This window comes from Acinonyx jubatus, chromosome C2, assembly GCF_027475565.1.
Source record: "Acinonyx jubatus isolate Ajub_Pintada_27869175 chromosome C2, VMU_Ajub_asm_v1.0, whole genome shotgun sequence".
NCBI lineage: Eukaryota > Metazoa > Chordata > Mammalia > Carnivora > Felidae > Acinonyx > Acinonyx jubatus.
Genome location: NC_069384.1, coordinates 126,887,405 through 126,915,338, shown reverse-complemented (window position 1 = coordinate 126,915,338; position 27,934 = coordinate 126,887,405). Strand labels below are relative to the sequence as shown.

Genomic DNA, 27,934 nt, shown 5'->3' with positions numbered 1-27,934 from the left:
AAATGAAACAGCCTTACTGCCAATATGGAGGAAGTCTGAGTGGTCTGAATAGAAGATCAAACCAACCACAACGTTCTCTTAAGCCAAAGCCTAGTCCAGAGTAAGGCCCAGACTCTCTTCAATTCTACGAGGGCTGAGAGAGGGAGGAAGCTGCAGAGGAAAAGCTGGAAGCCAGCAGAGGTTGGTTCATGAGGTCTAGGGAAAGAAGCTGTCTCCATAACCTAAAAGTGCAAGGTGAAGCAGCAGGTGCTGATAGAGAAGCTGCAGCAAGTGACCCAGGAGATCTGAGATCATTAATGAAGGTGGCTGCAATAAACAACACATTTTTAATGTAGACAAAAGAGCTGTATGTTGGAAGAAGATGGCATCTAGGACTTCCATAGCTAAAGAGGAGAAGTCAATGCCTGGCTTCAAAGCTCCAAAAGACATGCTGACTTGGTTAGGGACCAATGCAACTAGTGACTTTAAGTTGAAGCCAGTGCTCATTTACCATTCCAAAAATCCTAGGATCCTGAAGAACTTTGCTAAACCTACTCTGCCTGTGCTCTGTAAATGGAACAACAAAGCCTGGATGACAGCACATCTGTTCACAACACGGTTTACTGAATATTTTAAGTCCACTGTTGACACCTACTGCTCAGAAAAAAGGATCCTTTCAAAATATTACCACTACTCATTGATAATGCATCTGGTTATCCAAGAGTTCTCATAGAGATGTACAAGGAAATTAATGCCGTTTTTGTGCCTGCTAACACAACATCCATCCTGCAGCCCAAGGATCAAGTTGTAATTCTGACTTGTAAGTCTTATTATCTTATTTAAGAAATACATTTTGTAAGGGTATAGCCACCATAGACAGTGATTCTTCTGATGGATCTGGACAAAGTAAATCGAAACCTTCTGGAAAGTATTCACTATTCTAGATGCAATTAATGACATTTGTCATTCAGAAGAGGTCAAAATGTAAGTATTAACGAGGAGTTTGGAAGCTGGTTCCAGCACTCATGGATGACGTTGAGGGGTGCGAGACTTCGTGGAGGAGGGAACTGCTGATGTGGTGCAAACAGCGAGAGAACTGGAAGTGGAGCCTGAAGATGGGACTGACTTGCTGCACTCAGGATAAAACTTGAACGGATGAGGACTTGCTTCTTATGGATGAGCAAAGAAAGTGTTTTCTTGAAACGGAATCTATTCCTGGTGATGCCAGGAAGACTGCTGAAATGACAACAAAAGATTTGGATAAACCACATATACTTAGTTGATGAAGCAGAGGCCGAGTTTGAGGGGATTGACTCCACTTTTGAAAGAAGCTCTACTGTGGGTAAAATACTATCAAACAGCATCACATGCTACAGAGAAATCATTTGTGAAAGGAAGAGTCAACCAATGTGGCAGACTTTGTGGTTGTCTTATTTTAAGAAATTGCCACAGTCATCCCCAGCTTCAGCAATCACCACTATGATTAGTCAGCAGCCACCAACGTTGAGGCAAGACCCTCCACCAGCAAGATTACAACCTGCTGAAAGCTCAGATGATGGTTAGCATTTTATAGCAATAAAGGTTTTTAAACTGAGATATCTACATTATTTTTTTAGAAATAATGTTATTATACACTAATAGACTACAGTATAATATAAATATAACTTTTATGTGAACTGGGAAAGCAAAAAAATAATTTCTTTTTTTAATGTTTATTTTTGAGAGAGACAGAGGGAGAGAGAGAGAGAGAGAGAGAGAGAGGCAGAGAGAGAAGAAGACACAGAATCCGAAGCAGGCTCCAGGCTCTGAGCTGTCAGCACAGAACCCAACGTGGGGCTCTAGCTCATGAACTGCAAGATCATGACCTAAGCCAAGGTCAGACGCTCAACCAACTGAGCCCCCAGGTGCCCCAAATTTGATTCATTTATTACAATATTCACTCTATTTCAGTGGCCTGGAACCAAACCTGCAGGGACTCTAAGGTATGCCTGTATTCACAATGTCCACTATACAATAAAAAGGTTTAGACATGTGAAGAAGCAGGAAGTTCAAACCATAATCAAGAAAACAGACCCCTAAATGAGCCAGATGTTTGAATAGCAGAGAATAACTTCAAAATCATTGTTATAAATATGTTAAACATATAAAGGGAAAGATGAATGATGAATTTGAAGAGATACATGGAAATTCTAAAAACAAAAACCAAAAATCTTAACACTACAAAATACAATACCTGGAATGCACTGGATTTGTACAACAGCAGCTAGAACACTGCAAAAGAAAGGTCAGTGAACTTGAGAGGACAAAATAAACTGTTCAAATTGGAGCACAGAGAAAAAACATACAATAAAAATGAATACAGTCTCCAGAACTTCTAGAACAATATCAAGTGATCTGTTAACATGCAATTGGTGTCTCAAAAGGAGAGTAGACAGAATCAGCAAAGACATTTTTGAAAAATTAATAGCCAGACTTTTCTGCAACTTGATTAGAAACATCAACCTATGGTACCAAGAAGCTCAGCAAACCTAAAACATGAAAAATACAAAGAAAACCACACGTAAGCATGTCATAGTCAAACTGCCAGAACCAAAGATACACAGAAAACTTTGATAGTAGCCAGAGAATGGAAAGATACGTTGAACACAAGAGAATAATGGCAAAAATGATGGCCGATTTCTCCTCAGAAACAATGGAGGACAGAAGACAACGGAAAAGCATCTTTCAAGGAAACAGCATCACCACCACCATCCTGTTGGCCTAAAATTCAATAGCCAGTGAAACTTTTGTTCAAAAATGAAGGCAAATCATTTTCAAATAAGGGGAAGCTGTGATAATTTGTCACCATTGGGCCCTAATTATAAGAAATGCTTTAGGCTAAAGGAACTTTTACAGAAAGAAATTTGAATCTTTAAAGAATATAAGAGCACCAAAAATGGTAAATCTATGGGTAAATATAAAAACATGTGACTTGCTTTTGCCTCCTATTTGCATCCATATCAGCAATAGTTCATAACATTCTCCCCTGTTTTTCCATCCTCAGCGTGGCTCCCTCTCAGAAAATGGTCTCAAATCTTACTTTACAACATTAGGTATAAATTACTTCAATTCCTTGCATTTAACCCTTAATACAACAACACTGGTAAGCACTGTAACCATGACTAAACATGACTACTTATCATGAGCCAGCTATTGTACAGAGTGCTTTACATGCCTTACTTAATTTAATCCTGATATCTATGTTATGAGTTATGTTCTTTAGTATTTGTATGTCACTGCTAAGAAAACTGAGTAAAAGGGGCACCTGGGTGGCTCAGTCGGTTAAGCATCCGACTTTGGATCAGGTTATAATCTCACAGTTCATGAGTTCAAGCCCCATATCGTGCTCACAGCTAGGAGCCTGGAGCTTGCTTCAGATTCTGTATCTCCCTCTCTTTCTTCCCCTCCCTGACTTGTGCTCTGTCTCTCTCTCAAAAAAATAAATAAACATTAAAAAAAATTTTTAATAAGAAAACTGAGTAGAAGAGATGTTAAGTTACTTGCCCAGTGTCAACAGCTGGAAGAAGCAGAGCCAGGGTTGAAAAGGTTATTTGCAAAGTTGTCTACAAGTGTCCAGCTTTATCCCCACATCCCTCTGGGCTCTGCATGTTTGCTCTTCCTGTTCAAAGCAAGCTTCTGCAGATCCCTGGTTCCTGACCCCCTCCTCCCAGGTGATGCTCTCTCAGCCATCTCCTTTCCGTATTTTCAACCTTCCATGCTCTGCTCCTTCCTTTTGTCCAAGAAGCATTCTCAAAATTCTCATGTCCCTGTTGCTAAGTGGCTCCCTAGCCATCTGGCATTCTCTCAGCTCTCTTCAAATGGTAGGCTTACTGGAAAAGGACCCCAAACCCAGTCTCCACTTTCTCTCCTCCCACCTCCTACTTGACTAGGGTGGTCCACTTTCTGCCCTCCGCCCACTGAAAGTACACTTGCTACCATTGCCAGGTGCCATTTCATCTCCAAATTGTAAGGATACTCTTTTTTTTTTTAAGTTTGTTTATTTATTTATTCATTCAGAGAGAGTAAGCAAGCATGAACAGGAAAGAAACAGAAAGAGAGAGAGAGAGAAAGAGAGAGAGAGAGAATGAGAATCCCAAGCAGGCTCCATGCTCAAACTAACCAACTATGAGATCATGACCTGAGCCAAAATCAAGAGTCAGACACTCAACCAACTGAGCCACCCAGACGCCCCTCTAAATTATAAGGACACTGTTGAGCCAATCCCCGATTGATGCACTTGACCCTGATGACCAATCTTCTTCCTGGACACCCTTTCTTCCTTTGCTTTTCATGACACGACTTGTTTCTGGCTTCCCTGCCTCTCTAACTGCTGTTCCTTACTGAACTCTTGCAGGAACTTCTTCCTTTCCCTGTTCCTAAAATGCTGGTGTTCCCTGCTTGTGTCAGGGCACCTCGTTATTCTCACAGCTTCAAATAGGATGTGCCGACAGCTTTCCAATGTACATCCCAGGCCTTACTTTTGTCCTGAGCCCCAGATCCAGGTATCCATTTTACTGTTTACTAGACATCTCACTAGACACGGTGTGTCCCACACAGAGCCCATCATATCCCTCCAAACCAGCTTCTATTTTCCTCCCTCCACGAAAGGCAACTCCACCACTCCAGTGCCGAAGCCTCTGGAAGCCCTCCCGATTCCCTGCTCTTCACCTGCTCTCTCGTCCACTCCCTCACATCAGAAGAATCCTCAAGCTGATGACTTTGCCCCCTGAGCATTTAGCCTCTCCATTCTTACCACCCCCACCAGCACTGCCCCAGTACAGACCTCCAACTTCTTTTATCTGAATAACCTCAACAGTTTCCTGACTGATCTCTCTGCCTTTCAGGCTCTCCCCTTATACCTAGTCTTTCATCCAGCACCAGGCTCTTTCTAAAACATAAATCTGACTACTTCACTCCACCACTGTCCCTAGGAGATAGTCCAATCACTTCAGCTTGGCTTACAAACTGTTCAGGGCCTGCCCCTCACTTTGTCTGGTCTCATTTCCCTTATGTCCAGCTTTTACTTAATCCTTTAGTAGTAATCCTCTGGTCAAGACACCACACACACAAAGTTACTCTGTGTATCTGTGCCTTATCTAATGTTGTTCCTTCCTTTGGAATGCTCTTCCATGTGGTTCAAACCTATTCAGATTCAGTTCCCCTGTAAGTCATGTTCTGCAAGTCATCTTCTGAGCCCTCAGGTTGGCCTCAAGGGCCCCTCATTTAACAGTTTCTGTATGGAACTGGAAAGATCTCATACCCATCAGTCTCTCCAACTGGCCAGTGATTCAGTGATTTTTCAACATGCAGTGCACGGACGACTTGCTTTACAGCCACATCAGGAGCTTGTTAAACATGCAGATTCCTGAGCCCCCACTCAGACACACAGAATCACAATCTCTGGGGTGTCGCTCAGGGAATCAGAATTCCAGACAAGCCTACAGATAACTCATTTGTGCAGTGAAGTTTGCAAACAACCTCCTAGACTCTGAGCTTGTGCTGTAATCAGTCTGAGGAGGCTGTGGCATCCAGAAGGAGAGGCAGATTCCCTACCTGGGGTGACAGAGGGAGATGCCCATGTATACAGAAGGTGCTATTCATGAGAAAACTAAGGGTCACTCAGAAACCAAGGCCACACACGTGACCTGTGTGGCAGAAGCGGGATTCGAACCCAAGTCTCCCTTACTACAAAGCCTCTACTTGGACTACTCAGCTGTGCTCCCTCTGCTCCCTGAAATCCCTTCATTTCTCAAGCTGTCACTGTGCCCTGAAGCTGTCATTGGGTTTGCGTGGGGGTCAGATCCTGTCTGGCTTCCTATTGTCAGACTCTCACGGTCATTAGCCATAATAGCTCAGCAGAGCCCACTTAAGAGGAACCTCATTTGCATTTTAACAAGGACAACAAAAGTCAGCTCTCTAAGGATGGAGCAAAAACAAGAACTTTTCAGATGGCTTTGGCTGGGCCTTGGTTACCAGGAAATTTCTAGCTCCTTGGCATCATCTATTTTCCCAGACATGAGGCACAAGCAGTTGGCCCCACAGCACTGCCAGCTGGAGCCCATCTCTCTCAGGCCAGATCTGCAAGGAGAAGTTAGATACGGTCTTCCCTGGGCAGTCCCTTTCTGGAAAATGCCGTAAGTAATTAATACTCATTCACTTCCACATCCTCAAATGCCTACTATGTGTTAGTCACTGAGCAGAACAAGCCCTTGTCCCTGCCCATGAGGAGCTGGTCCCTCCCCTGGAATGCTCTTCCACATGGTTAATGCCTAGTCAGAGTTTCAGATTCAGCCCTGAACTTCCAACCTTGTAGAGGAGCTAAGATTATCATACAGAAGTATGGTTTTTGATGGATGGAAAAGACAAGAATAGTGAGAAGGACTCTAAGAGGAGGGGAACCCTGTTTCTAATTGATTTCTTGCAAGCCCTCCAGTGAATACTAACTTCCCAGCAGGTGGAAATGGGGGTGTAGTGGAGGATGGGAAGTGTGAGGAAAAAAGCCCAGATGGAGGGAATGGGAGAGTTTGGATTTCCTTTTTTTTTTATTTTTTTATTTTATAGAGAGAAAGAGGGAGAATGCTTGTGTGGGAAAGGGATAGAGGAAGAGAGAGAGAAAGAATCTTAAGCAGGTTCCACACTCTGCACAGAGCTCCACACGGGGCTCGATCCCATCACCCTGGAATCATGACCTGAGCTGAAATAAACTGTTGGATGCTCAACTGACGGAGTCACCCAGGTGCCCCAGTTCTGATTTCCTTAACAGCAGAGTCCCTATCAGACCAACCTCTTGCAGATTACTATTATGAACTCTTAACAAAATAAAACAACTATCTGAAAGCACTGGAAAGTAACCAAAAGCAGGCAGAAACTGGAGGGATGTCAACTTTTAAAAAATGGAACAGCCCTGAGTGAGGTTCCCGTTTTTATGACTGAGGGCAGCCCTGGCTGGAGATCAGGGGTGGCTAAAATTTGGCAAGAAACCCACAGTCTTCCTGTCTGAGAAATAAGTCAGATCCCAAAGCTACCCCAATAGCCAGAAAGTGAAACGTGAGATAGCTACAGGAAGGGCACCCCAAATTCTACAAATTAAAGCTTCCCAAATCTCTGACCGACCCAAGCAGGTGACCAGGAGGGAAGGGCAGGTTTCTGCCAAGCAGTCTACCTAAAACTGAAAACCAAAGCAAACCAAACCAACGAACCTGAAAAGAACTTTAATTTGCTGCCGACCACAGGGAACAGAACAGAGAATCTGGATCCAACCAATACTCTTCCAAAGGGACAAAGAGAATTCACAGTCTTAATCACAATGTGTGGGATAAACCTTAAATCGCTCAGCATATGAAGTAAAAGCCATACTCTAGAAAAAAAAAAGGGAGACCAACCTTGAGGTGACCCAGACACTGAAAGTAGCAAGCAGTTTAATATAATATGATATGATATATGATATGATATATGATATGATACAATATAGCATAATAATGCTCAAATATATAAAGAAAAATATGCTCATAATGAAAGCACAGATTTAAAAAATCTCAGCAGAGAAAGAGAAACTAGAAAGAAGAACCAAACTTAGAACGGAAATTTTTAAATCACTGACGGGCTTAACAAAAGATGAAACAGCAAATCTGAAAACACATCAACAGAAATTATCTGACAGGATAATATGGGGACACCAAGCAAAAAGAACAACTAGCCACCCAGGCAGGACACCCCCTCCCACAAAAGGCCCCAGAAACCTCAGGGACTCCCTGGTACCTGCCACAACCCACTCTCCCTCTTGAAGGCCAGCACGTGTCACAAAGGTGCATGTGTGTGTGTGTGTGTGTGTGTGTGTGTGTGTGTGTGTGTGTGTTGATGGGAACATGTGTATGACTGTGTGGGGTGGACCCATGGACAGGTGAAGACATACACACGTGATGCAGCTACGTACTCATTTGCACGTACAAGTATGTGTATGTGGGTAGGAGTGGGTATACTATGCTTGTGTGGGTGAGTGTGGGGTAGGGAGATACAGCCCAAATCCATGATATGCACATAGCTCTGGCCATGCCAGAAGGCTAAGAGGCTGAGGTGACCAGGAGGGAAGGGCAGGTTTCTGCCAGCAAACGTAGGCTTCCTTCAATGTCTCCCGGTGCTGACCATGGTCAGTCCCAGAAGATTTGGCATGCCACTAGCAAAGTGCCCTACCATCATCAAATGGACCTGGATGGTCACGTGTTGTTTTCAATGACCTCTGCCAGTGCTTTGGCAAGGTCTGAGTACTCTGATGGGTTCCAAAGAACAATGGATAGGGAGCTTCTCCTCTCTGAAATGGGGATAATCATAGCTTCCTTCAAAGACTGCAGATCACAGGAGTTAGACCACATGAAGGTACCCTGTATAAACAAAAATGAGGACTGACCAACTGACTGGGGGATTTTCAAGAGAAACTGTAGAAACCCACCCCATAGAAGACCGTCCAACATGGTTCTCAGACTGTTTATGTGAAATACATCCCCATGAAGCAATCTACAGGATAAAAGTAAACTGTAATCAAGTGTTTCTGAGAAAGGCTGCATGTTCTAGCTCCTAGTGGAGAGCCAGAAAACATACTGGCACAGTAAAGGCTCTGAGAAGTCCTTCACTAAAGAAACATGAATAATTTCATGGAACCCAATGTTCCCAAGCTTCCTTGCTCTAGGAAACTTTGTGTTTATAATCCCTGTTAACATCCCTTATTAATAAACTAGTGTTCCCAGGGCTTCAGGAAAGGTTAACTGGGTTCTAAAGGAGACCACATCCCTCTTCTAGCTTGGCATGAAGTCTGAATCAAAGTACTCATTCTCTGTACTTCATTTCCTTTTACAAGTAAATTTATTCCTGCCTGTAACTACATCATAGGAATGTAAAGAGGATATCAAGACACATGAGTGGCAGACTTGACTTTGGGGGCCCTCCGGCCAGTCCATGATCCCCATGATAGCCCCCCTGCTCCTAAGTTGTGCTGCACAAGCCTCCTGTACTGCCTGATGCCCCTCCCAGGAGGCCAGGCTGCACTCTACACTCTGCTATTTATTCCTTTAATAATGTGCTTACAAACAGCACTGCTTATGAAAAATGGCAGGCATTTCATTTTATGCAAACTCTGAGGAATCTTAACAAACACAGACTTCCCAGCCACATCCACATTCATCTTCTTCGGAAGGTGGTATTACACAGTGTCAACAGGGGCTCAGACACAAAGCACAGACTGACAGTACATTACACGCCTCCCTCTGCACAAAAGAGCCATTGGCCCATTGGATCCCCAAAGAAGATGTTTCCTGAGGCACTTGTTGAAATTTTTTTGCTATGTGCATTTATTATGAAATATAATTTTGCATCCATCCACATTCTGACAAGACACAGTAATAAAGTCTGCAGTGGAAATTTGCATGGTGATTTGCATAAATTGACTCAAGACTCTTCTCAGGAAGAGAAATCACGAAAAGGAGTGTATGTGTGCCTTTTACTAGCCTTGGCCAGGCCTCGGCCCATGGCTGGGGAAGCATCCATAAGTGGCAGAAAGCAGCTGGGCATGACAAGCCCTTGACAATGAAGCTGCTGTTTGTGGTGCTCTGCACCAACCATCAGATGAGAGTAGAGGGTAGACTCATGCAAATTAGCATGCAAATGAGGTTGGCAAAACTTAAGGATTCAGGCTGGCAAGTGGGCGCTGTGGGGGAAGGAGGCGGTAGCCTCTGGAAAACATGCTGGGCAGGGTCTGTCCCTGCCAGCAGCTTGGCAATGAGCTCTGGGGGAGGGGATGCTGACTCGGGAGGCCACAGTGCAGGTACCTGGGTGCTTTTAGTACTTCAGCCTCAAAGTCTACACAGTCCTAGTGGCCACTTCCCTCCCAGTGGAGAGTGGCTTCGGCTTGCCACCACCCAGTTTAAATATCTATCCATTGCTTTTTTATCTCCTGTGGTCTGGAACATTAAGCAAACAGTATGTACCTTGCAAGTTTAAATAAGGGGTTAAATTTCATCAAAATCAGTCAATCCCTTCAAAAGCCATGCAGAGGCCCATAGATATGTGGCCTGATGCTCCCTGGGAGGCTTCCTGAAGGGTCTTGAAAGGATCCAAGTACGAAAGGCCTCTTCTTAACAGGGTGAAAGATGCCCCAAGTGGTGGACTTTTGAGGGTGTCTAAGAGCCATTGAGGGGAATCCTACAAAGTGAACAGGACAGACTACGGACATCTGGGGACAGAGAACCACATCATGAGTCCCTTTAAAGTTATGAAACACAGCAGATGCTGCTGATGGACTCACCCACTACCCACTGACCACCTCTTACTCCCTTGTTTGCCTGAAAACTGTAAAAGTGAAATTCTGCTTTCCCAGCCGCTCCAGAGGCTAAGGATGATCATCGGATGACCCAATTCTAGCCACAGTCTGCTGGAGGGGAGGGGAGGGGATTCTAGGGAAGCTCTTGCTTTCTTTTTCTGCCTTGAATGCAGAAGTGATGTCTGGAGCAGCAACAGCCAGCCTGCCTGCAGATAAGAACCCACACACCAGAAGGAGGAACAGAGCGAGAGCAAGAGCCCGGGAGCCAACAGCATCACTGTGCAGCTATGCCACCTGAAGTCCCACCGTGACTGCTTGCACCTGGAAAACCTCAACCCTTCTTCTGAAGCCACCACTTGTCAGCCTTCTGTACCAGAAGGTGACCACACTGCTAATTCGTACATGCTTCACAAAGGAGAGGGAGAAGAGGGCAGAGGAGAGGAGGGAGGGAATGAAAAGATGTTAGCACAAGGGCAAGTCTGCCCTCAGTCCAGAACCAGATAATTTCCAGAGGAAGCACCTGGATGAATGCTGGTGCCCCAGTGGGTCTCTGAGGGCAGGGGCGTCTTGCCAAGCTACCTGGCATTCAGGGGGATTTTACTACGGAAGACCGTCACCTCACAGGTTGGCCACAGAGCTTCATGTCTGCAAAGATTGAACTCCACTCTATTAATGTAATAAAATCATCGTGTTGCTAGAGTTACATGAGGACTAAAGTTCAGTCTTCTGCTAGAAGCACAGAGTCATCTGGCGGAGCTGGCTAGCACTGCCCAGGTGCAAACGCAGGGGTGGTTGGGAGGCCCACAGTTTCCAGCCGGACGCTTTGGTAGCACACTCTTGTTAGCTCCATTCCATCACTATCGACCGAGCTAGTGGCAGGTTGTTGTCTTCCAGGTTTTATCCTGGTATGCTTCTCTCTATAGTATATCCTAATGCACATCTATGTCAACAGTATTTTTGGCCAATGATTTGCCATCATCTAGACTTTAAGACCGGGGTGAGCTATGGTCTAAATACAAATTAACCTCATTCTTACTGCTAAAATTTGAGGCAACTGGTCTAGGTGATATAGGGGTTAAGTCCTACCCAAATAATTTCCAGGTTAAAAGAAAATGCAATTGGGATGCTGGTCCAGGGTCTGTAATCTAAGTGACAGGCCTGAGATTTGAACCCAGGCCTCCTCTGCATGTACATCATTTTGAAAGAGAAAGAGAGCTGAGATAGAACGGAACATGCTGAATCCTTTCTCCTTGGTGTGTGACCTCACTCTGACCCCCTCTACCAGGGGCAGAAGAGCCTATCCCTGTCTCCCCCGGCTGCCACACGGAGACATGTGGCATCTTAGATTCTATGGAAAAGGGCCCCTCCTTCTGGTCCTCCACCTCCTTCCCACACTCCAACCCAGAAGACTCATTAGTTCTTAGAGCTTCAGGAATCCAGATTTTGTGCAACCAGTCGAGGGGCTACCCCATGTAACAGTTTCAAACACCTTCACTTGGCTGTTCCATCATTACTTCCCACTTGACTCTTCATTTTGTGTGTGTGTTGATGACAATGATAGTCTTCCAGGGTGTCTGGACAGAAACCCAGGGCCCACTCAGGCCTCTCCCTCCTCTGTACCCCACAGATCCACTCTGTTCACTCATCCTTTGGTGTCTCTGTCCTAGGCCCAGGCCCTTCACTCACCTCCCACACAGCCCTGCATAAATGCTCAGTGACACTCCTCCCTCCCCTGCCCCGCCCTTCCACACACAGCTGCATCCAGGTCTGTGTGCACCCCGCCTACAGCCGTCACCCCTGCCCCAACGCAGTGCTCCACCTGTGTCTCCTACAAACAGATGCCTTTGATCCCATCAGTACCCACAGAAGGAACCCTCAACAGCCCTGTGTTTCCTGCCCCATGAGACCAAGCCCCTCTGAGCATCCAGGGCTTTCCAGTGCCAACCCTCTGGGCCCACTTATCCACAAGGTATGGCAGGCTCAGAGCCTGGAGCCTGTGGTACTTTCAGGGGGCCATGAAAATATTTTCTAACTTTTAAATTTTAATGTCTTTTAAAATCAAGAGAAAAACAAACATAATAATAATAAATATATAATAATGAATCTAGTCTGGATTATGTACAACAGTTGCAAAATATAATTTCATATATATATACATTACATACATACACACATACATACATGTATATGATGAAGGAAGGAGCAGAGTACCCAAGAGGGCAAAAGGGGAAAGACCCATGAACATCAAAATGCAGCCTGCCAATAATCCATCCACAGGCCCCACGCTTACCCTCCACTGCAACAGGCAGACCCCCTCCCCCCACCACACACATGCAGTGCTGGACGTTACACTCTGGACTTCCACAGACGTCATCCTTCCTCTAAGTCACCATCCCTCCCTCCAGTGCAGCTACAGTTAAATCCTCCTGCCCTCTCCTCCAGGAAGCCTTTGGTGCCCACTGATAACTACCTCGTCTGATGGTTCTGAGGCCCAAGGCCAGAAGGACTGGTCTCCAGTGGGATCAGAGTGGGAGGTGCCGTAGTGGGTTGAAGAATGCCCCCGCCCCCGACCAAATTCATATCCACCTGGAACTTCAGAATGTGACCTTATTTGGAAATAGGGTCTTTGCAAGATGAAAACTCATCCTGCATTTAGGGTAGGTCCCTAAGTCTAATGACTGGGGTCCCTACAAGAAGAGGAGAGGACACACAGAGACCCCGAGAGGAGAAGGCCACATGAAGATGAAGGCAGAGACTGGGGCTATGCAGCCCCACAGTGAGGAGGTGAGAGGACGAGGAGGTGCAGCCCCAGGGTGAGGAGGTGAAGGGACGAGGAGGCGAGGAGCCCTGCCACCACCAAGAGCCAGGGGATGTAAGGAAGAATTTTCTCCCAGAGCCCTTAGAGGGAGCATGGCTCTGCCACATCTGGATCCTAGACTTCTGGCCTTCAGAATTGTGAGAGAATAAATTCTGTTGTTTAAAACTGCTTGTTTGTGATAATTTGCTATGGCAGCCCCAGGAAATGAATTCAGAGCCCAGAGGGAAGACGACAGCCTCAGGGCAGAGCGGCCAGGAATGACAGTCTGGTCTGGTCACTGAGGGGGTAAGGGTTCCTCGGGGCAACCCCTTGGCCTGTGCTGGCACAGTGGACACAGCTGTTCTGTTCCTTCCCCCAGGGGCTCCATGGGATCCCGGGAGTGACCCAGGACAGTCAAACTGTCCAATATTTCAGAAATGGCCCTCCACTCCCGAAGCAGCTGAGTAAGCTCCAGCAGGTCGGGGTCCTCTCCCGGGAGCAGCCCAGTAGGTCAGCCATCTCCTAACTTGTGCTGTGGTGGGAGATCTAGGGACGGGCCACTGGCTCCGGCCTCGGCTAGACGTTCATCTCAATCACCTCAGAGAATTAAAAGAATGCTACTGCCTGAGCCACCTTGTGAAACTCCAGGCCATCTCCCCAGTAGGTGATGCTAATGTACGGCCAAGACAGGGGGCCCATCAGGGTCCTCAAGGGACCTCACGCCAGCCCCTCAGGGCCTCAGGCTTGTTCAGCCCCAGACCAAGGGAGGGCTCACTGCCACCCAGGATGAGATTGAACCCCTCTGCCCTCCATGCCCCAGCTGAGGGCAGGGCCAGATTCTGCAGCCAGACTGTTTTCTCCTATTGTCCCTCCAACACAGATGAGGTACTTGACAAACATCTGTTGTCAGAATGAGTGAATGGGGGAAGGGAAGGGATGAGACACAGAGCCAGAGGCAGGCAAAAGGATGGGAGGGAGGGACGATTCTGTCCTGGGAACTGAGTGTCTCAGCTAATGGTGGGGGCGGATGGAGAGGATGTTTGGGGGGGTTGGCAGGGAGTGGTCAGGGACAACCAACATTCCCCAGAGCCCTTGAGGATCTTGTCTACTTCCCAAATGTCTCTGCCACCATGTTAAGAAAAACAAAATAAACAGTACCATTTCCCCCTCTCTTTCTCCAGAGAGTTCATTAAAATGGCCTGTGTATGCACAGAATTGGATCCCTGGCCTCCCAGCCTAATTACCATTTTAAAGAGCACTGGGAAAGACATTCTATCTCCTGCAATAACAAAGTCAAAAAAGCTCACCATCCGGAAGGTCTTGCTTCCCTTTGGGCTTTCTCCCCTGCTCACCAAGACATCTGGCCTCTGTGGCCTCTCGGCCCGATGGGGTCCGAAAACCAAGCCCTTTCCAAGCCAATTTGGTACCAGTAGGTACTTGACACCAGCTATGGCCAGGCCTTGTGCAGGCCTACAAATGCAGCGGCAGATCTGAGGGATCCTGGCTCCTCAGACTCAGAGCCCGTCCAAGGAGCCAGAGCACATAGGCGGTGAGCTAAAGGAGTCCTGAGGACAACGTGCTAGGGTGGAGGGGGCCGTGGTACAGAACACAGGGAAGACCCCACCTGCAGAGCAAACATGTGCTCTGAGTCTCAATGAGTCAGAAGAATTTTTCATAGCAGAGAAGAGGAGAGGGAAGGTCATTCCAGCAGAGGTGACACCATGAGCCCAAGTGTGGAGGCATGACTGTCGCCTAGGTGGGGAGCAGCTAGCAGAGAGGCCTGCTGGACCACAGGATGCAGGGCTAGCAATAAGCAATACAAGAGGACCCTGGAGACGAAGGAGGAGATTCCAAGAAACTCAAAGGACATGAGACTTTGATCCATGCCCATGAGAATCACTCTTCACTGCACAGGCCCTGGGGCCGTATCTGCTGCCACCTACTGCCAAGAACAGTAGCCAGCCCAAAGTCCCATTGTTTTCAATGGGACACCAATAAGAGGCATTATAAGTAACTCAGTATTTTTCAAAAATCAATCAAGATAGTATCTGTGAGATCATTCATATCACACACACACACACACACACACACACACACACACGAATACCAAGTCAGACTTCAGAAGTGAAGTCTGTTAGAACTGTAATCTCAAACAAGGACTAACGTGGTAGAACTCCCTTATGGGGAGGAGGTCTCTGGCAAGCCTGCAGTAGTACAAAGCCCTGGCCTGGAAAGCACACAGCGAAGACAAAGTGTGGCCAAGATATTCCATAGCCCATGCCCAGGGTTGTGCAGAGTACTCAGGGCCCCTCTCCCAGGGCCTCATCTTCTCACCCTTCAATCAGCTCTTCCCAAGGCCACTGGTTATCTGGTATTTCACACACATGAGAGAAAAAGACAGGGAATTAGAGGAGGCAGAGAGAGGGGCTGTATTTGAGGCAAAGATGATGATCGGTCCTGAGGGAGGAAGACAGACTACAGAGCAGACACGGAACTGTAATCCACAGTTAGCTATACTCTGCATCCTCTGTAAATCCAGGGAAGGGGGGCCTCTTAGCATAGCACTCCCCAGTTTGTTCTAGAAGTGCTTGTCCTCTGAGGACTCAGGAACAAAAGGATTCTGTGATCAAATATGTGCGGAAGATCCTGTACACTATATTCCTGTTAGCAAATCAAAACCATACACTGATGTAGTAAAAGCCCTGAGAAGCCCTGCAGTAGAAAAGTTGACTGAATTCTGTTTACCAGTGCTCCTTAACTTTGTACAAGCACTGACCTTCCCTCCCTACCTTTCCTTCTCAAGTAACACCAGCTAATAATCTCTTGGAACTAGTATTTTACAGAACCCACTGGTTTAGAAGAATATTTGTCTCTTTGTCAAGGAAGAAAGTATCTTTTTTTTCCTTAAAAAATAGTTGAAATGATTGAAGTTGGTGCCTTTTGTGAAAAGCTACAGTTGCAAGGGAAATTCATTTCATTTGCACAAACCTCCTGACTCACCAGTAATGCCAGGACAGTGAAATGTTACTTACCCCCCAGGAGCTCAGTCTTTGGGCCACCTGTGGCCACCTCTAGGCCACCAGTTGACTTCAGCCCACCCTCTAGAGACAGGAGCCAAGAGGTCACTCTGTCTGTCTCTTGTCCACATACAGCAGTACAAGCCCATCACACCAGCCTCTCCAATAAGGAATTGCCTCAGTAACCATGTGTGTGCACGTGCATGTGCATAAGTGTCCAGCAAACATAACCATGCTCGAGAAACAAGTTATCCTACTGCTTTCAGTTTCATCTCCCTCATTTTACATCTTGCCTACCTATCCTCCTCTACATGATGACCCTCCAAGTAACCACACACTATAATGGTTTAGACCTACCCACCGGGAGCAAGAGAACAGAGACTGAAATGTGTCCTCTCTGTTTTTAGAAAATGTTTCCTTTACCAAGGTTTGGATTTTCAGAAGGGCTCAGGGTCTTTACTGGGCTGGGGCTTGTGCACAAGTAGGAAGCTCCTCCAAGGCAAAACGGATACCCAGGGGACCCAGGACCATGCTGCTCTTGGCCAGCATTAGCAAGCCCTGGAGACAGGCCAGCATAGTCTCTAGGTTGCTGTCATGGCTGCGGACATGGTGGGGGAGGCAGGGGAACCCAGGACCTCACCTGGTACGTGTTGTCGAAGCTGTCGTACATGAACCGTGTGATCAGAGACGTCTTCCCGACTGCAAAACAACAAGAAGAAAGGGGTTCAGCTGTGGCATGCAAACTAGAATCCTCCAAACACATATCATGTGAAAAAAACAAATAAGGAAACAAAAAAGCCTAGAGGAAGGATGAAATTCAGAAACAGAAGCAGGAGCCAGACCCTCGGAGATGGACCCTAAGGTGAGGTGGCCAAGTCTACACTGGGTAGGTTATAGGGGAATACCTGCCAGCACCAAGCAAGAGGCCTCCCCAGTCTGAAGAATTCTCACCACCTGCATCCAGGTCTTCCCTGACCCCCAAGAGCGCAAGTGAGGCAAGAAGCATATAGAAGAATCAGAGCAAGTATGTGCACAAGACAAGATGCTCCTCTTGCATGGACCCATGGTCACCTGGAAATACTGATTTGCCATCGGCCACAGGCTGGGAGGGAGGCATACTCTTTTTTCCCTATTCACTCAGCCTGGGACTAGTAAGGAGGTGGCTTTCCAAGGAACCAGGGTGCAGGGGAAGTAAATGGGCTATCCTCCAGTGTCTCTCAAGGGCAGGACTATTTTTTTGTAGTGTGTGCCTGACAGTCTATCTCCTCACAGAATGTTTAGCATCATTGGATCTTACCAGGTAAATGCTGACGGGACCACCTTCCATATTTGCAAATGCCCTCTAAGGGGCAGTAAACCCCAAACAAGAGCCACCTACCAGTATGGCTGAGAGAACCCAGGCCATCTCTTGGGAATTCCACAAATGCTAATTTCCCAAACTGTGTGGGGTTTGGCTTCTGACCTAACCCTGTGCAGGTCCCCTGGGGCCTGGCAGTGGCACAAATGCCTATCGCAGGCAGCATTTCTAATTATCTGGGAGGGGAGGAAGGGTGACGAAGGAACAACTGTTGGGTCAGGCCCAGCATGGAGTGCTTGTCTACACTGTCCCATCAAGTCTCCGCCATGGGCCTGGGAATCTCCAAGGGGGACCGGCCCAGCTGAGCTTGGCTCAGAGGCCCTCCTGCTCTGGACTGCTAGACACAGGCAACCCTGATAGGGAAAGCAAAAGAGCCAGCACCTGAAGGTTGCCCTCTCCCTGACTCTTGCCTCTCCCTGACTCTTGGACGGGATGTCCACAAGGCTGGGCCTGCTGGGGTGGCTGGTCACTGCCCAGATGGAGCAAGGCAGCCCTACTTGGCTCCTCTGAGAAGGGTCCTTCTCTGGTTTTGAAGCCTTAGTCATACACCACAGAAGAGATGAGCAACCACCTTCCAAACAGCCAACATTTGTAAGGGAAAGGCCACCATCTTCTAGCCAGGAAGGACATCTAACACACTGTTTGGGGCAAACTGGGATGGCCCCATCTTTGACTCAGAACTGATTAGCTGAATTCCAATCCTAGCTGGGCTGCTGTTTGGCCCTGTCATTTTGAGGTGGTCACCATTCCTCTGGACCTCAGTTCTGCATTTTAAAATGGGTATAATAACCTCAAAGACTTCAAAGGGCAGTGGTAAGAATTAAATAAAAGTGCCAGCCAGGCATACAGGAAATACTTAAAAGTAGAAGCAGACAGCAGGCAACTGAGATATTGAGACGATTTTCAGAATATCAGATTAAAAAAATACTACCACGGCTACTGGACTGACCTTGCCCATCGTGTCTCTTCATTTGGCCATTTCTGATTTGGATCCTTTGTAACAGAATTATAATTATAAGTAGAACACACTGAGTTCTGTGAGTTGTTGTGGTAAATTATGGAACCTGAGGAGGGTCATGAGGGCCCCTCGAATTTGCAGCCTGTTGATCAGAAGTGTGGTGTCCTGGGGGAGTCCACTTGTGGTGGCATCTCAAGTGTGGGGCAGTCTCGTTGGGGGCATGCCCTTAAACCAGGGGTCTGATGCCAGCTCTGCCTGGTAGTGCCAGGTCCTGTATGAGCTGGCATCAGAATAGCCACATATCTATTCTGAACCTCTCTGGGGTGAGCAGTAACACACCCACAATCTCTTCTAATCTTACTTGACAACTGTTAGGTATTAATCTGTTAAGTGCTTTCCAATTACATTAAATCTCCCCTTAACTTTCACATGTAGGTGAGAAGTGGAGGCTTCCCCCATGGAAAGCCCTGGCTGCAAAATACTAAGGGGACCACAGAATGAAACCCTGAGCCAGCAAGAGGCAGATGAAATCAAAGAGGAGGAAGAGAACGCAGCATCCTCCTTTTCCAAGAGACGGTGGAAAGTTACTGCCTCCCCTTGAAGACGAGGATCTGGGGCTCGCTTGCTAGTGACTTCCCTAGGTAGTGACACATCCCATCTCACACCTGGGGGGGAGGGGAGGGGCGAGCATCTGAGAGCAGGGTGGAGAGAAGGCAGGAAGATACAGTTCTCTCCCTGCAAGGGGTGTTTCCCCGGGGCAGCTGAGCACACAGGGAAGAGGCTGTGGAATGGCAAAAAGCAACTAGCGCCGCAGGAGGTCCTCAGAGGGGCTGAGAACCTAGAAATCCCTGCAAGGGCTTCGAATGCCAAGCCACCCCATCCCCAGACAATAGCCACTGGCAGTGGATTAGAACCGGCTTGCAGGGTGACTTCCAGGTGGAGGAAAGCCCCAAGACAACAAATTGTTTATTGGGGCTGTGCAGGAGGAACATTTAGGTGTGGGGTCCTGCCGGTCTTTCTGAGTGTTCCCACAACAACCATGATAGCACGTGCCTCCTGTATCTACTGAGTGTGTTCCAGGCACATGCCAGGAGCTGTGCCAGGTGCAGATTTATCTGATAACAGTGAGTGAACAAGAGAGACCAGACCCCTACCCACCTCAAGTTTTCAGGAGTTCTGTGCTTGCGGCAACCCTGCACGAAGCCCTTAACACGGTTTGGGGCGGGGGGGGGGGGGGCCTCAACTCTGAAACAGGTGCTCACATTATCCTCATTTTATACAAGGGGAAATGAATTGACAGCCATTTGCTGTCAGGGTCAGACCGAGTGGGACCAGGCTGAGGTAGTCTGACCAGGGAATGAGCTCCTATCCCTGACCCTCCTCAGCATCTTGGGTTCACAATGGGTCTCAGGATTTTGCCAGGTCATTGCTGCCACCACTATGGATGTCATGGAACTCTGGAAATGGCCCCACCAAGCCCTTTTCCTTGGGACCAGACAGAGGTGGGGGGGGGGGGGAGCTTTTCTGCACTGAGGCCGTGTTTGACCCAATCTGGAAGGTCAGAAACTGGGAAGTAAGGGGGACAAGGAGGGGATCAGAATGTGAGGGTGAGCGGGCATGAACACCTAGGCCCAGCACCCCAACTGAAGCCTGGACTGAATGAGGGGTTCATTACTGATTTGCTGCAAAGGGGAATAATTTCTTACTATTCCTCTAGGTCTGCCTTTCTCATTTCTCAGAGCAGAAGCTCCCCCACCCTTCCCTGCCTCAGAGCTTCCCCAAGACCACCCATACTCTGTCCACGGGTGCCAGGATAACGTGGCTCAGATCCTCCACAACTGCCCTGGGTGAAAGGTATGGGAACCTGCGAATGGACAGCTTGCACCACCTACCTCCTTGGCCATCCTGTTCTCTCAGTCTCCCCATGAAGGATGGCAAGACAGCTGCAGCCATCACCTGACAGGGCACTACCACTGGGCCAAAGCGGGGGGGCGGCCTGAGAGGGGCAGCAGCATTGTGCATCCGACCAGCTCCTGCTCTCCACCGGCCCCTGTGGCCTCTGGGAACTGCCCTTGCCTCGCAGCTCTGTTCTCAAGGTCACACTGCCCCATATGCCTTCTGACTGCAGCTCTTGGACACCACTGCAGCAGCAGAGCTTTTTCTGAGGACAAAGATTCAGCTCCACTGGCAGGATTATATTAAATAAGCAGGTGTATTGTTACTGAGTTCTTCTCTCTGCTCAGGGCTCAGCAACATCTTCTGGTAGTTTAGTCCCATGTGATTAAGCAGGGAGATGCATTTTCAATCTTTCAACCAAATGAGGGTGAGGAAATTCATTACTGAGCATTTGCCAGAGGCTTTAGAAAGAAGGAAACCCTATTACTGGGCTTCTATTTGGTGCCAGACAAGAAATGGGTGCTTAACTTGGGTTCGCTCATTTTATCCTCATTCCAATCCAACGAGTGAGCTATTGTCACCAAGGTAATAGAGCTGGCAAGCACTAGGGCTGGCATACAGACCCAGATCTGACACCACAGTCATGTCTCATGTGCAACACTGCACATGAGACACTGCAGGAGATCACAAAAGGCAGGGAGGGGCCCAGGTGGCTGGGCAGTCAGGGAGACCACAAGGAGGAGGCAGGGCATTCATTCAGCTGTGGAAGGGTGAGGGTGAGAGAGAGTGGGTGTTCCAGGTGGAGGGAACAGTGTGAACAAAGGCACAGAGGCAGAGATAGAAAGCTCATGACAAGGGGCTGGCGGCAATAAGCCAGGTTACCAGGGGGAGTGGAGGTGTGTCCAGGAGCCATGGGGTAGATACATTCAGAGCCTCTACATCTGAGCTTTGTCACAGAGAAAATGGAGCCCAAATAGTGTGTGAGGAGTGTAAGTGTTCAAGGAAGTTCAAGAACCCACTGCCTGTTCAAGGAAGTTCCATGTGGCCAGTGGGTTGATTTAAACCAAAATCCATCTCTGGGGCCAGCTACGGAGGAAGGGAGCGAAGGGAAGGCAGAGACAGGCAAGGCCAGAAGGGCAGGGAACACACCAAGGAGCATGGATTCTCTCCCAAGGGTGGTGGCCATTCCTGAAGGGTCTTAAGTAGACGGGGGGGGGGGGGGGGGGGAAGCAAGTGTGACACTTCCTAACTTCCATGATGGCCCACCACATATTCCCCATCCCACATGCCCTTTTTACCATGTACCACTGATGCTCTGTGTAGGGGCGAAGCCGGGTGAGCCTGTGAATATGGCAGAAATGTCCGTGTGACTCTCAAGGCTAGGTTAGGAAAGGTGGCACAGCTTCTGTCTGGAGCGCTTCCCCTCCCTCACACTCTGAAAGCTGTCTCTTCGGACCAGCCGCCATGCTGTGTGGAAACCCACGGCAGCCCACATGAGTGAGGACCACACAGACACCCACCTGACAACAGCAGACCTGTGGGTGAGTGAGCCTTCCAATGACTCCAGCCCTCACCCTTGGAGCCAGCCACCGATGCCCAGTGAAACAGAAACACAGTTTCCCTGCCAGGATCTGCCCAAACCATAGTTTCCTGAGCAAAGTAAACATTCACATTTCATATGCCGCTAAGTCTTGGGGTGGTTTGTTATACCAAGTATGTTATACCCCATACTTGGGGTGGTATGTTATACCTTGTTATACCAAGGTGGCAGTAGGCCACCTTGGCAGGCTACCCACCTCTTTGAAGGCAAGAGATCTGTGCTTTAGGAAGAAAACTTATGCTGCTTTGGGCAGAACGGCTCACAGGGGCCAGACCAGGGGCAGCAGTCCAGTGACGGACAGCAGATCTCAGTTAAAACAGAGGCAGTGACACTGGAGAGAAACAGAGCTGGGGGTGGCAGGACCTAGTGACTGGTCAGATGCAGAGGAGAGCCCCGGATACCTCCCTGCCACCTGGCTTTGTGGCCAGCAGATGATGGAGCCATTCCTTAACCCTAAGCAAACTGGATGAGGAGCAAACACCAAGTAAGTAAAGTCACCTGGATTCAGGTCATCCATAAAAGCGGTCTTTAAAACTGTCAGACCAAAGCACAGATATCGGCACTAAATTCAGAACGGAAACCATTAAAAAAGAACTAATACTAATTTTTCAATCCCATGATTATTTAAGCTTATTTTTCATTATTGCCATGATCATTAAACAGTGATTTTCTTACCTGAGTGTGATTGCTGGCCCAGGAGTTTTGCAAGCCTATCTAGATGAGCTCAGTCCCATACACCCTGGAAATTCCACCAGTGCAGTGTAGACTAGATGCTGGCCCTTCACAATTAGCTACCAGCACCCACCTGCACCTCACTCCACCAGCCAGCCTCCCATGGGCTGCAGTCCCCATCTCAGTGGCCGATCCAAATAAGTAGCTTTTTGTACATTTGGGTGGCTTCTAGACAGCTGCAGAGGCCTCTCTATGCAGTCAACAAACACCCACTGGGGGCTTACTCTATGCCAGGCCCGTGCTGGGCACAGAATTCACAGCAAGAAAACAGATGAACCCCTGCTTTTCCCAGCAGCTTTGCTCCAGTGGTGGAGCCATTCAGGTGCAGATACCTAAAGTACGAAGTAACCTGGGAGGGGCTACTGAGAGCCGAGGAAAAGGCAAGGCCGCTCTGCTGGAAAACTGCAATGGTCTCCTAAAGGAGGTGGCCATTTGGGCTGGGTCTTGATTGATGGGGACGAGGCATCAGGGGGAACAGAGTCCCCAGGGGAGGGACTGGATGGAGCTAGAGACGTGAGCAAAGAGCTGCCACGTGAAGCCAAAGTCTCCCAGGGCTCTGGGGTCAGTGCCTATGAGAACTCCTGGGTTTGGCTTGTGCCCAGGCTGAATGATAGTTGAGTGGGCCATAAGCCCCCAGACTCTTGGTCTAACACTGTCTTCCTCCATGAAGGACCCCTCTCCTCCCTGTCATGTCCATGGTAGATGTGGGTGTGGTGGAGAGATTCCGTGAGGGCCAGAAATGGGGCAGAACATGAGGCAGAGCAAAAGAAATTAGCTGGAGAATTTGGAAGGTCTGGAAAGACCTGGCAGAGCATGAACCACCCCCATGGTAGCCTTCTCGCGAATTAAGCCAGAACCTTGGCCCATAATCTTTTCTAGGCCACACATTCACATTTACCGCCCACACCAGCTACAGGACACTGCTGGACAGACAGTGGGGTTCTGCCTGATCTTCCCTGGGTTCACAGAGCTAGGCCCAGAGTGGGAGGCAGGAAAGACCTGGAAGAAGCCCCTGCCATTTCTAGGCCACCCTGGCAGACCCATCTCTTTGATACCTGTGTTTTTAGGACAGCAGTCCCCACGCCAGGGAAAGGGCTTCTGCATCCTTGGCTCACTGCCAGGCCCAGGTCAGAGACTGTCTGCAGCTGTCTGTCAGAAGTGGTCCTCGGGATTGAAAAGGCAAATCTGCATCCCCAAGGCTGAGGCCAATAATAACCTGTTCCTAGGGTGGGCCCAGCTGACTCAGATATTCTGTCAGCTGAGTTTCCAGAACACAAGTGGGGAAAGCTGTATGAATGCTGGGAAGGGCCTGACTGCTAAAGGGTGCAGTCCTTGCCCTGCAGCTAGGAAGGAGGCAAGGCCATCTGGGCCACTGTCCCTGCTCTGCAGGGGCCTGGGGAGAGGACTCCACTATTCCCTTGAATCCCCCTGCCCATAAGGTCCCCCATTTTGTCCTGACCATGGGATGCACAGCTCCTGGGCCCTATGGTGATGAGAGGAACTGGTGAGACACCAGTTACATCTGTCTGATCCTTGTTTCCTTCTGTGCTATTTTTACAAAACAGAAAAGCCTGGTCTATCCTTCCTGCAAGGTTGACAAGCCTGGAGGGCTGGGGACCAGGCTTCCCACTCCACACCCGATCCTGTACCCTGTGTTCACAAAGGCAGCTCCAGACCAGGGCTTTGCCAGCTCCTACTGGAGCCCTGAGGGGCCAGCTGGCTCACTGTAGGCTAAATGAGGAAATGTGAAAAATCCCATTTCAAACCGTCCCCCCAAAGACTCAGACAGTAATTAAGAAATATGCAAAGCTCTTCATTGGACACTTTAATTATGTGTGTTAATTCCCTCTGACAAAGGATGCTCAGCCACCTGGGCCTCACTGAGGGACCCAGGGAAGACAGACAGAGGAGGGAGGAGGAATTGGGAGGAGGAGTCGGCAGGACAGTGCTAGGGGCTGGTCTGGCTGAAGCCCTTCCTCATGCTCCAGTTGGGAACCTGACCTGTTCCTGACACTCTCACTTTCCCCACTGTCCTCCACCCATCCCTATCCCCTCTGTGCAAACCCAGTGATCTTAGGGAAGTCTGCTCTGAGTCAGGAGCCACAGGGTGTCATCCACTGCCTCCCTCCCCTACCAACATACATCTCAGCTCTGCCACTCAGTAGACTAAGAGGTCACTATTACAATGAGGTCGGGCTAGATGGTTTTGAAGGCCTGCTTCTACTTTGGAGCTGCTGACAAATGCTTACCAAGCCTGAAATACAGCTGGATGAAAGCACTAACACGGGCTCCTTTCCTGCTTGGCCAGAATCCCTCTGGCCCTTGGGCTTTGCCAACCTTCAAACATTTCATCCCATCCCCACAACCACCCCCAAGTGGCCTGGAGCCCTGAGAGCCCAAAATGGGGCTGTGCTCTGGCTGTCTACTCTGTAAGGAGGGGCAAGGGGCCCTGGAGCCAGTGAGGGTGCGCTGGCATGGAGGGAGAGTCTGTGCTGTCTGGCATGTGACTGGTTACATACAAGGAGTACCTGCATTTATGACAGCTGGGGTTAACCACCCCCACCTTTTTTCCTCCCAAAGGATTACTGGTTACTTTTGAAAATATAACTGTTTAAAATAATATTAGGATATCATAGCTATGTATCAATAGCAATACTGAATAGCCTCCCAATCTTTTTGAATACCCCTCCTATGTTTGAGGAGGTCCAAAGCCATCCCCCCCCAGTATAGGAGCCTCTCTTGCAGCCATGTTATAGACATATGACCCAGGCTCTCCCATTGGACCCTCACATGAGACTCCACCAAAAATGACCAACATGAATCTAGGGAGGGCTGGGACCCCCTCTGGGTCTGCATACAGAGGTAGCCCTGATGTGGGTTTGAGCAAGAGCTCTTGCCCATATCCAGCACAGGAACCGTGTCTCCCCCTGGACCAGTCCTGGTGTGACTCAGGCTGGTGCTCTGGGCCTAGCTCTCTGACCCTCCCAGAGACTCTGAACTTCCCAATCATTGCTCTAATACATTTACTGTTGGCTTTGCTCAAATCAGCTGGATAATGAGAGCAGATGTCTCTTGTTTCTAACTAAGAATTCTGAGAAAGATATAAGGCAAAAAATAAGTAAGCTAAAAAGAGAAGGCTGGAGTAAAGAGTCTGTTTACAGAAATACATCTTATGATATCTTACCCCAGCCAGGAAGTGAGACTAAGAAATTATCTGAGCTTCCTGGCAGTCAAAGCAAAAACAAGCAAGCAAACAAAACAACAACAACAACAAACCAAAAAACAAAAAACACCCAAAACCAAAACCAAAATCATGACCAACTGTAAGATTCACAGCACTCACGAGAAAAAACAAACTAGTTGCTAATACTGAGCTTTTTTAAGAATAAAAAATGTTCATTGATTTAGAGAGAAAGCATGTACACAAGAGAGGGAGGGGCAGAGAGAGAGAATCTCAAGCAGGCTCCACGCTCCTCCACATTGGCAGAGACCAATGTGAGGCTCTAATCCATGAACTGTGAGATCATGACCTGAGCCAAAATCAAGAATCTGATGCTTAACCAACTAAGCCACCCAGGCACCCCAATACTGAGCTTTTTATAAGAGCTGGGCAGCATAAAGTTCTTGAAAAGAGTCTGGAGGGCAGAAATCATGAGGCAGAAATTTACATACTTATATAATCAACTGGATGACCATCACTGATGAAAATCAAAGATGCTAACCATCCCCAATAACACCCCCTACCCAAGTCACCGTTCATAGTCATGGGCCCAGACCAGTGTTTCCTACAAATAAATGATTAAATGAAAAACCAAGGTCCAGGACTTAAGCTTATGATCAAGATGGAATAACAGGGACCAGATTTATACTCTCACTTGAAACAACTAAAATGCATACAAAATATATGAAACAATGATTTTCTAGACACTGTATAGTAAGCAATAAAGGACAGTAAACCCTAAGAGACACAAAACAAAGTATGTGAACCCCACAACTCAAATTGTTGCTCTGAGGATATTCTGGGCCATAGCACATGGAGGGTGGAGCCAGGTGGACTCCCTGAGTTGAGGAGACAGTGCTTAGAGTCCAGAGAAAACAATGCAGCTAGAGTTCACAGGACACAGTGCTGGAGAGGAGGGAGACACACACACACACACACACACACACACACACACACACACACACACTGAGAGAGAGGGAGAGAGGGAGAGAGAGAGGGAACTCCAGAACATTCTCAGTATTCAGCTGATGATGCATCAGCAAATGTGTGTAAGGAAACTACCAAGACTAGGGAAAGAGCCACCCATATGGATTAAAGGAAACTGTTTGGCATCCACACAGACCTGGGGATAGTGCCTGTTCCTACCAGTCAGAGTAGAAAGCCTCATCATTTGTGGGACACTGGGCTGTGCCTCAGTAGTGGGCAATAATTAGCCCCACTCTAGTGAGCACCACTCCAATCCCAGTTAACAAATCTTAAGGATATTTATAGGAACACAAAAACTATCCAATACATACCATGCAAAACTCACAATATCTAGCATTCAAGAAAAAAATTACCAGGCATGCAAAGAACACCTCCATAGTGGGTGATAATTAGCACCAGACTAAGCACCACTTCAGTCCCAGCTAACAAATCTTAAGAATACTTAAAGGAATACGAAAACTATCCAACACACAACATGGCAAAATTCAAAATGTCTACCACCCAATAAAAAATAACTAGACATGCAAAGAACCAATAAAATAGATCCTTAATGAGGAGGAAAAAAAAACAATGAAAATCAGCCCCAAACTGACACAGTTTGACAAATCAGCAAAGACATTAAAGAATTTTTATAACTCCATTTCATATGTTCAAAAAGTTAAACAGAGATGTGGAAGACATTTAAAAAGACATAAATCAAACTTCTGGATACACTGGATGGGATTAACAAGAGATTAATCCCAGATTAACTGCAGAAGAAAAGATCAATGAATTTAAAGACACAGTGATATTAAAAGAGAAAAAAAGAATAGAAATAAATGATTGGAAGCCCAGTGAGCTGTGGAATGATGTCAAGTGGACTAACATATATGTAATTAAAGTCCTCAAAGGACTGGTTGCGTGGGAGTGGTGACAGGGAAAAATATTTGAAGAAATAATCACTAAAAATATTTGAAACTTGAATAAAACTTTAAACACACAGATCCAAAAAGTTCAATGAATCCCAGGCAAAGGAAACATAAAAGAAACCAAGGCACATCATA

At 47.7% G+C, this 27,934-nt stretch overlaps 1 protein-coding gene across 1 annotated transcript in view; it reads right to left on the bottom strand.

The window, feature by feature from the left end:
* The window catches only part of RAB6B (RAB6B, member RAS oncogene family), a 61,252-nt gene that overhangs the window by 16,736 nt on the left and 16,582 nt on the right, over window positions 1–27,934 (bottom strand). Inside the window, exon 2 of the mRNA XM_027061812.2 lies at window positions 16,782–16,840. Within this exon, the coding sequence (XP_026917613.1) occupies window positions 16,782–16,840 (59 nt within the window). The remainder of the gene's footprint in view (window positions 1–16,781; window positions 16,841–27,934) is intronic.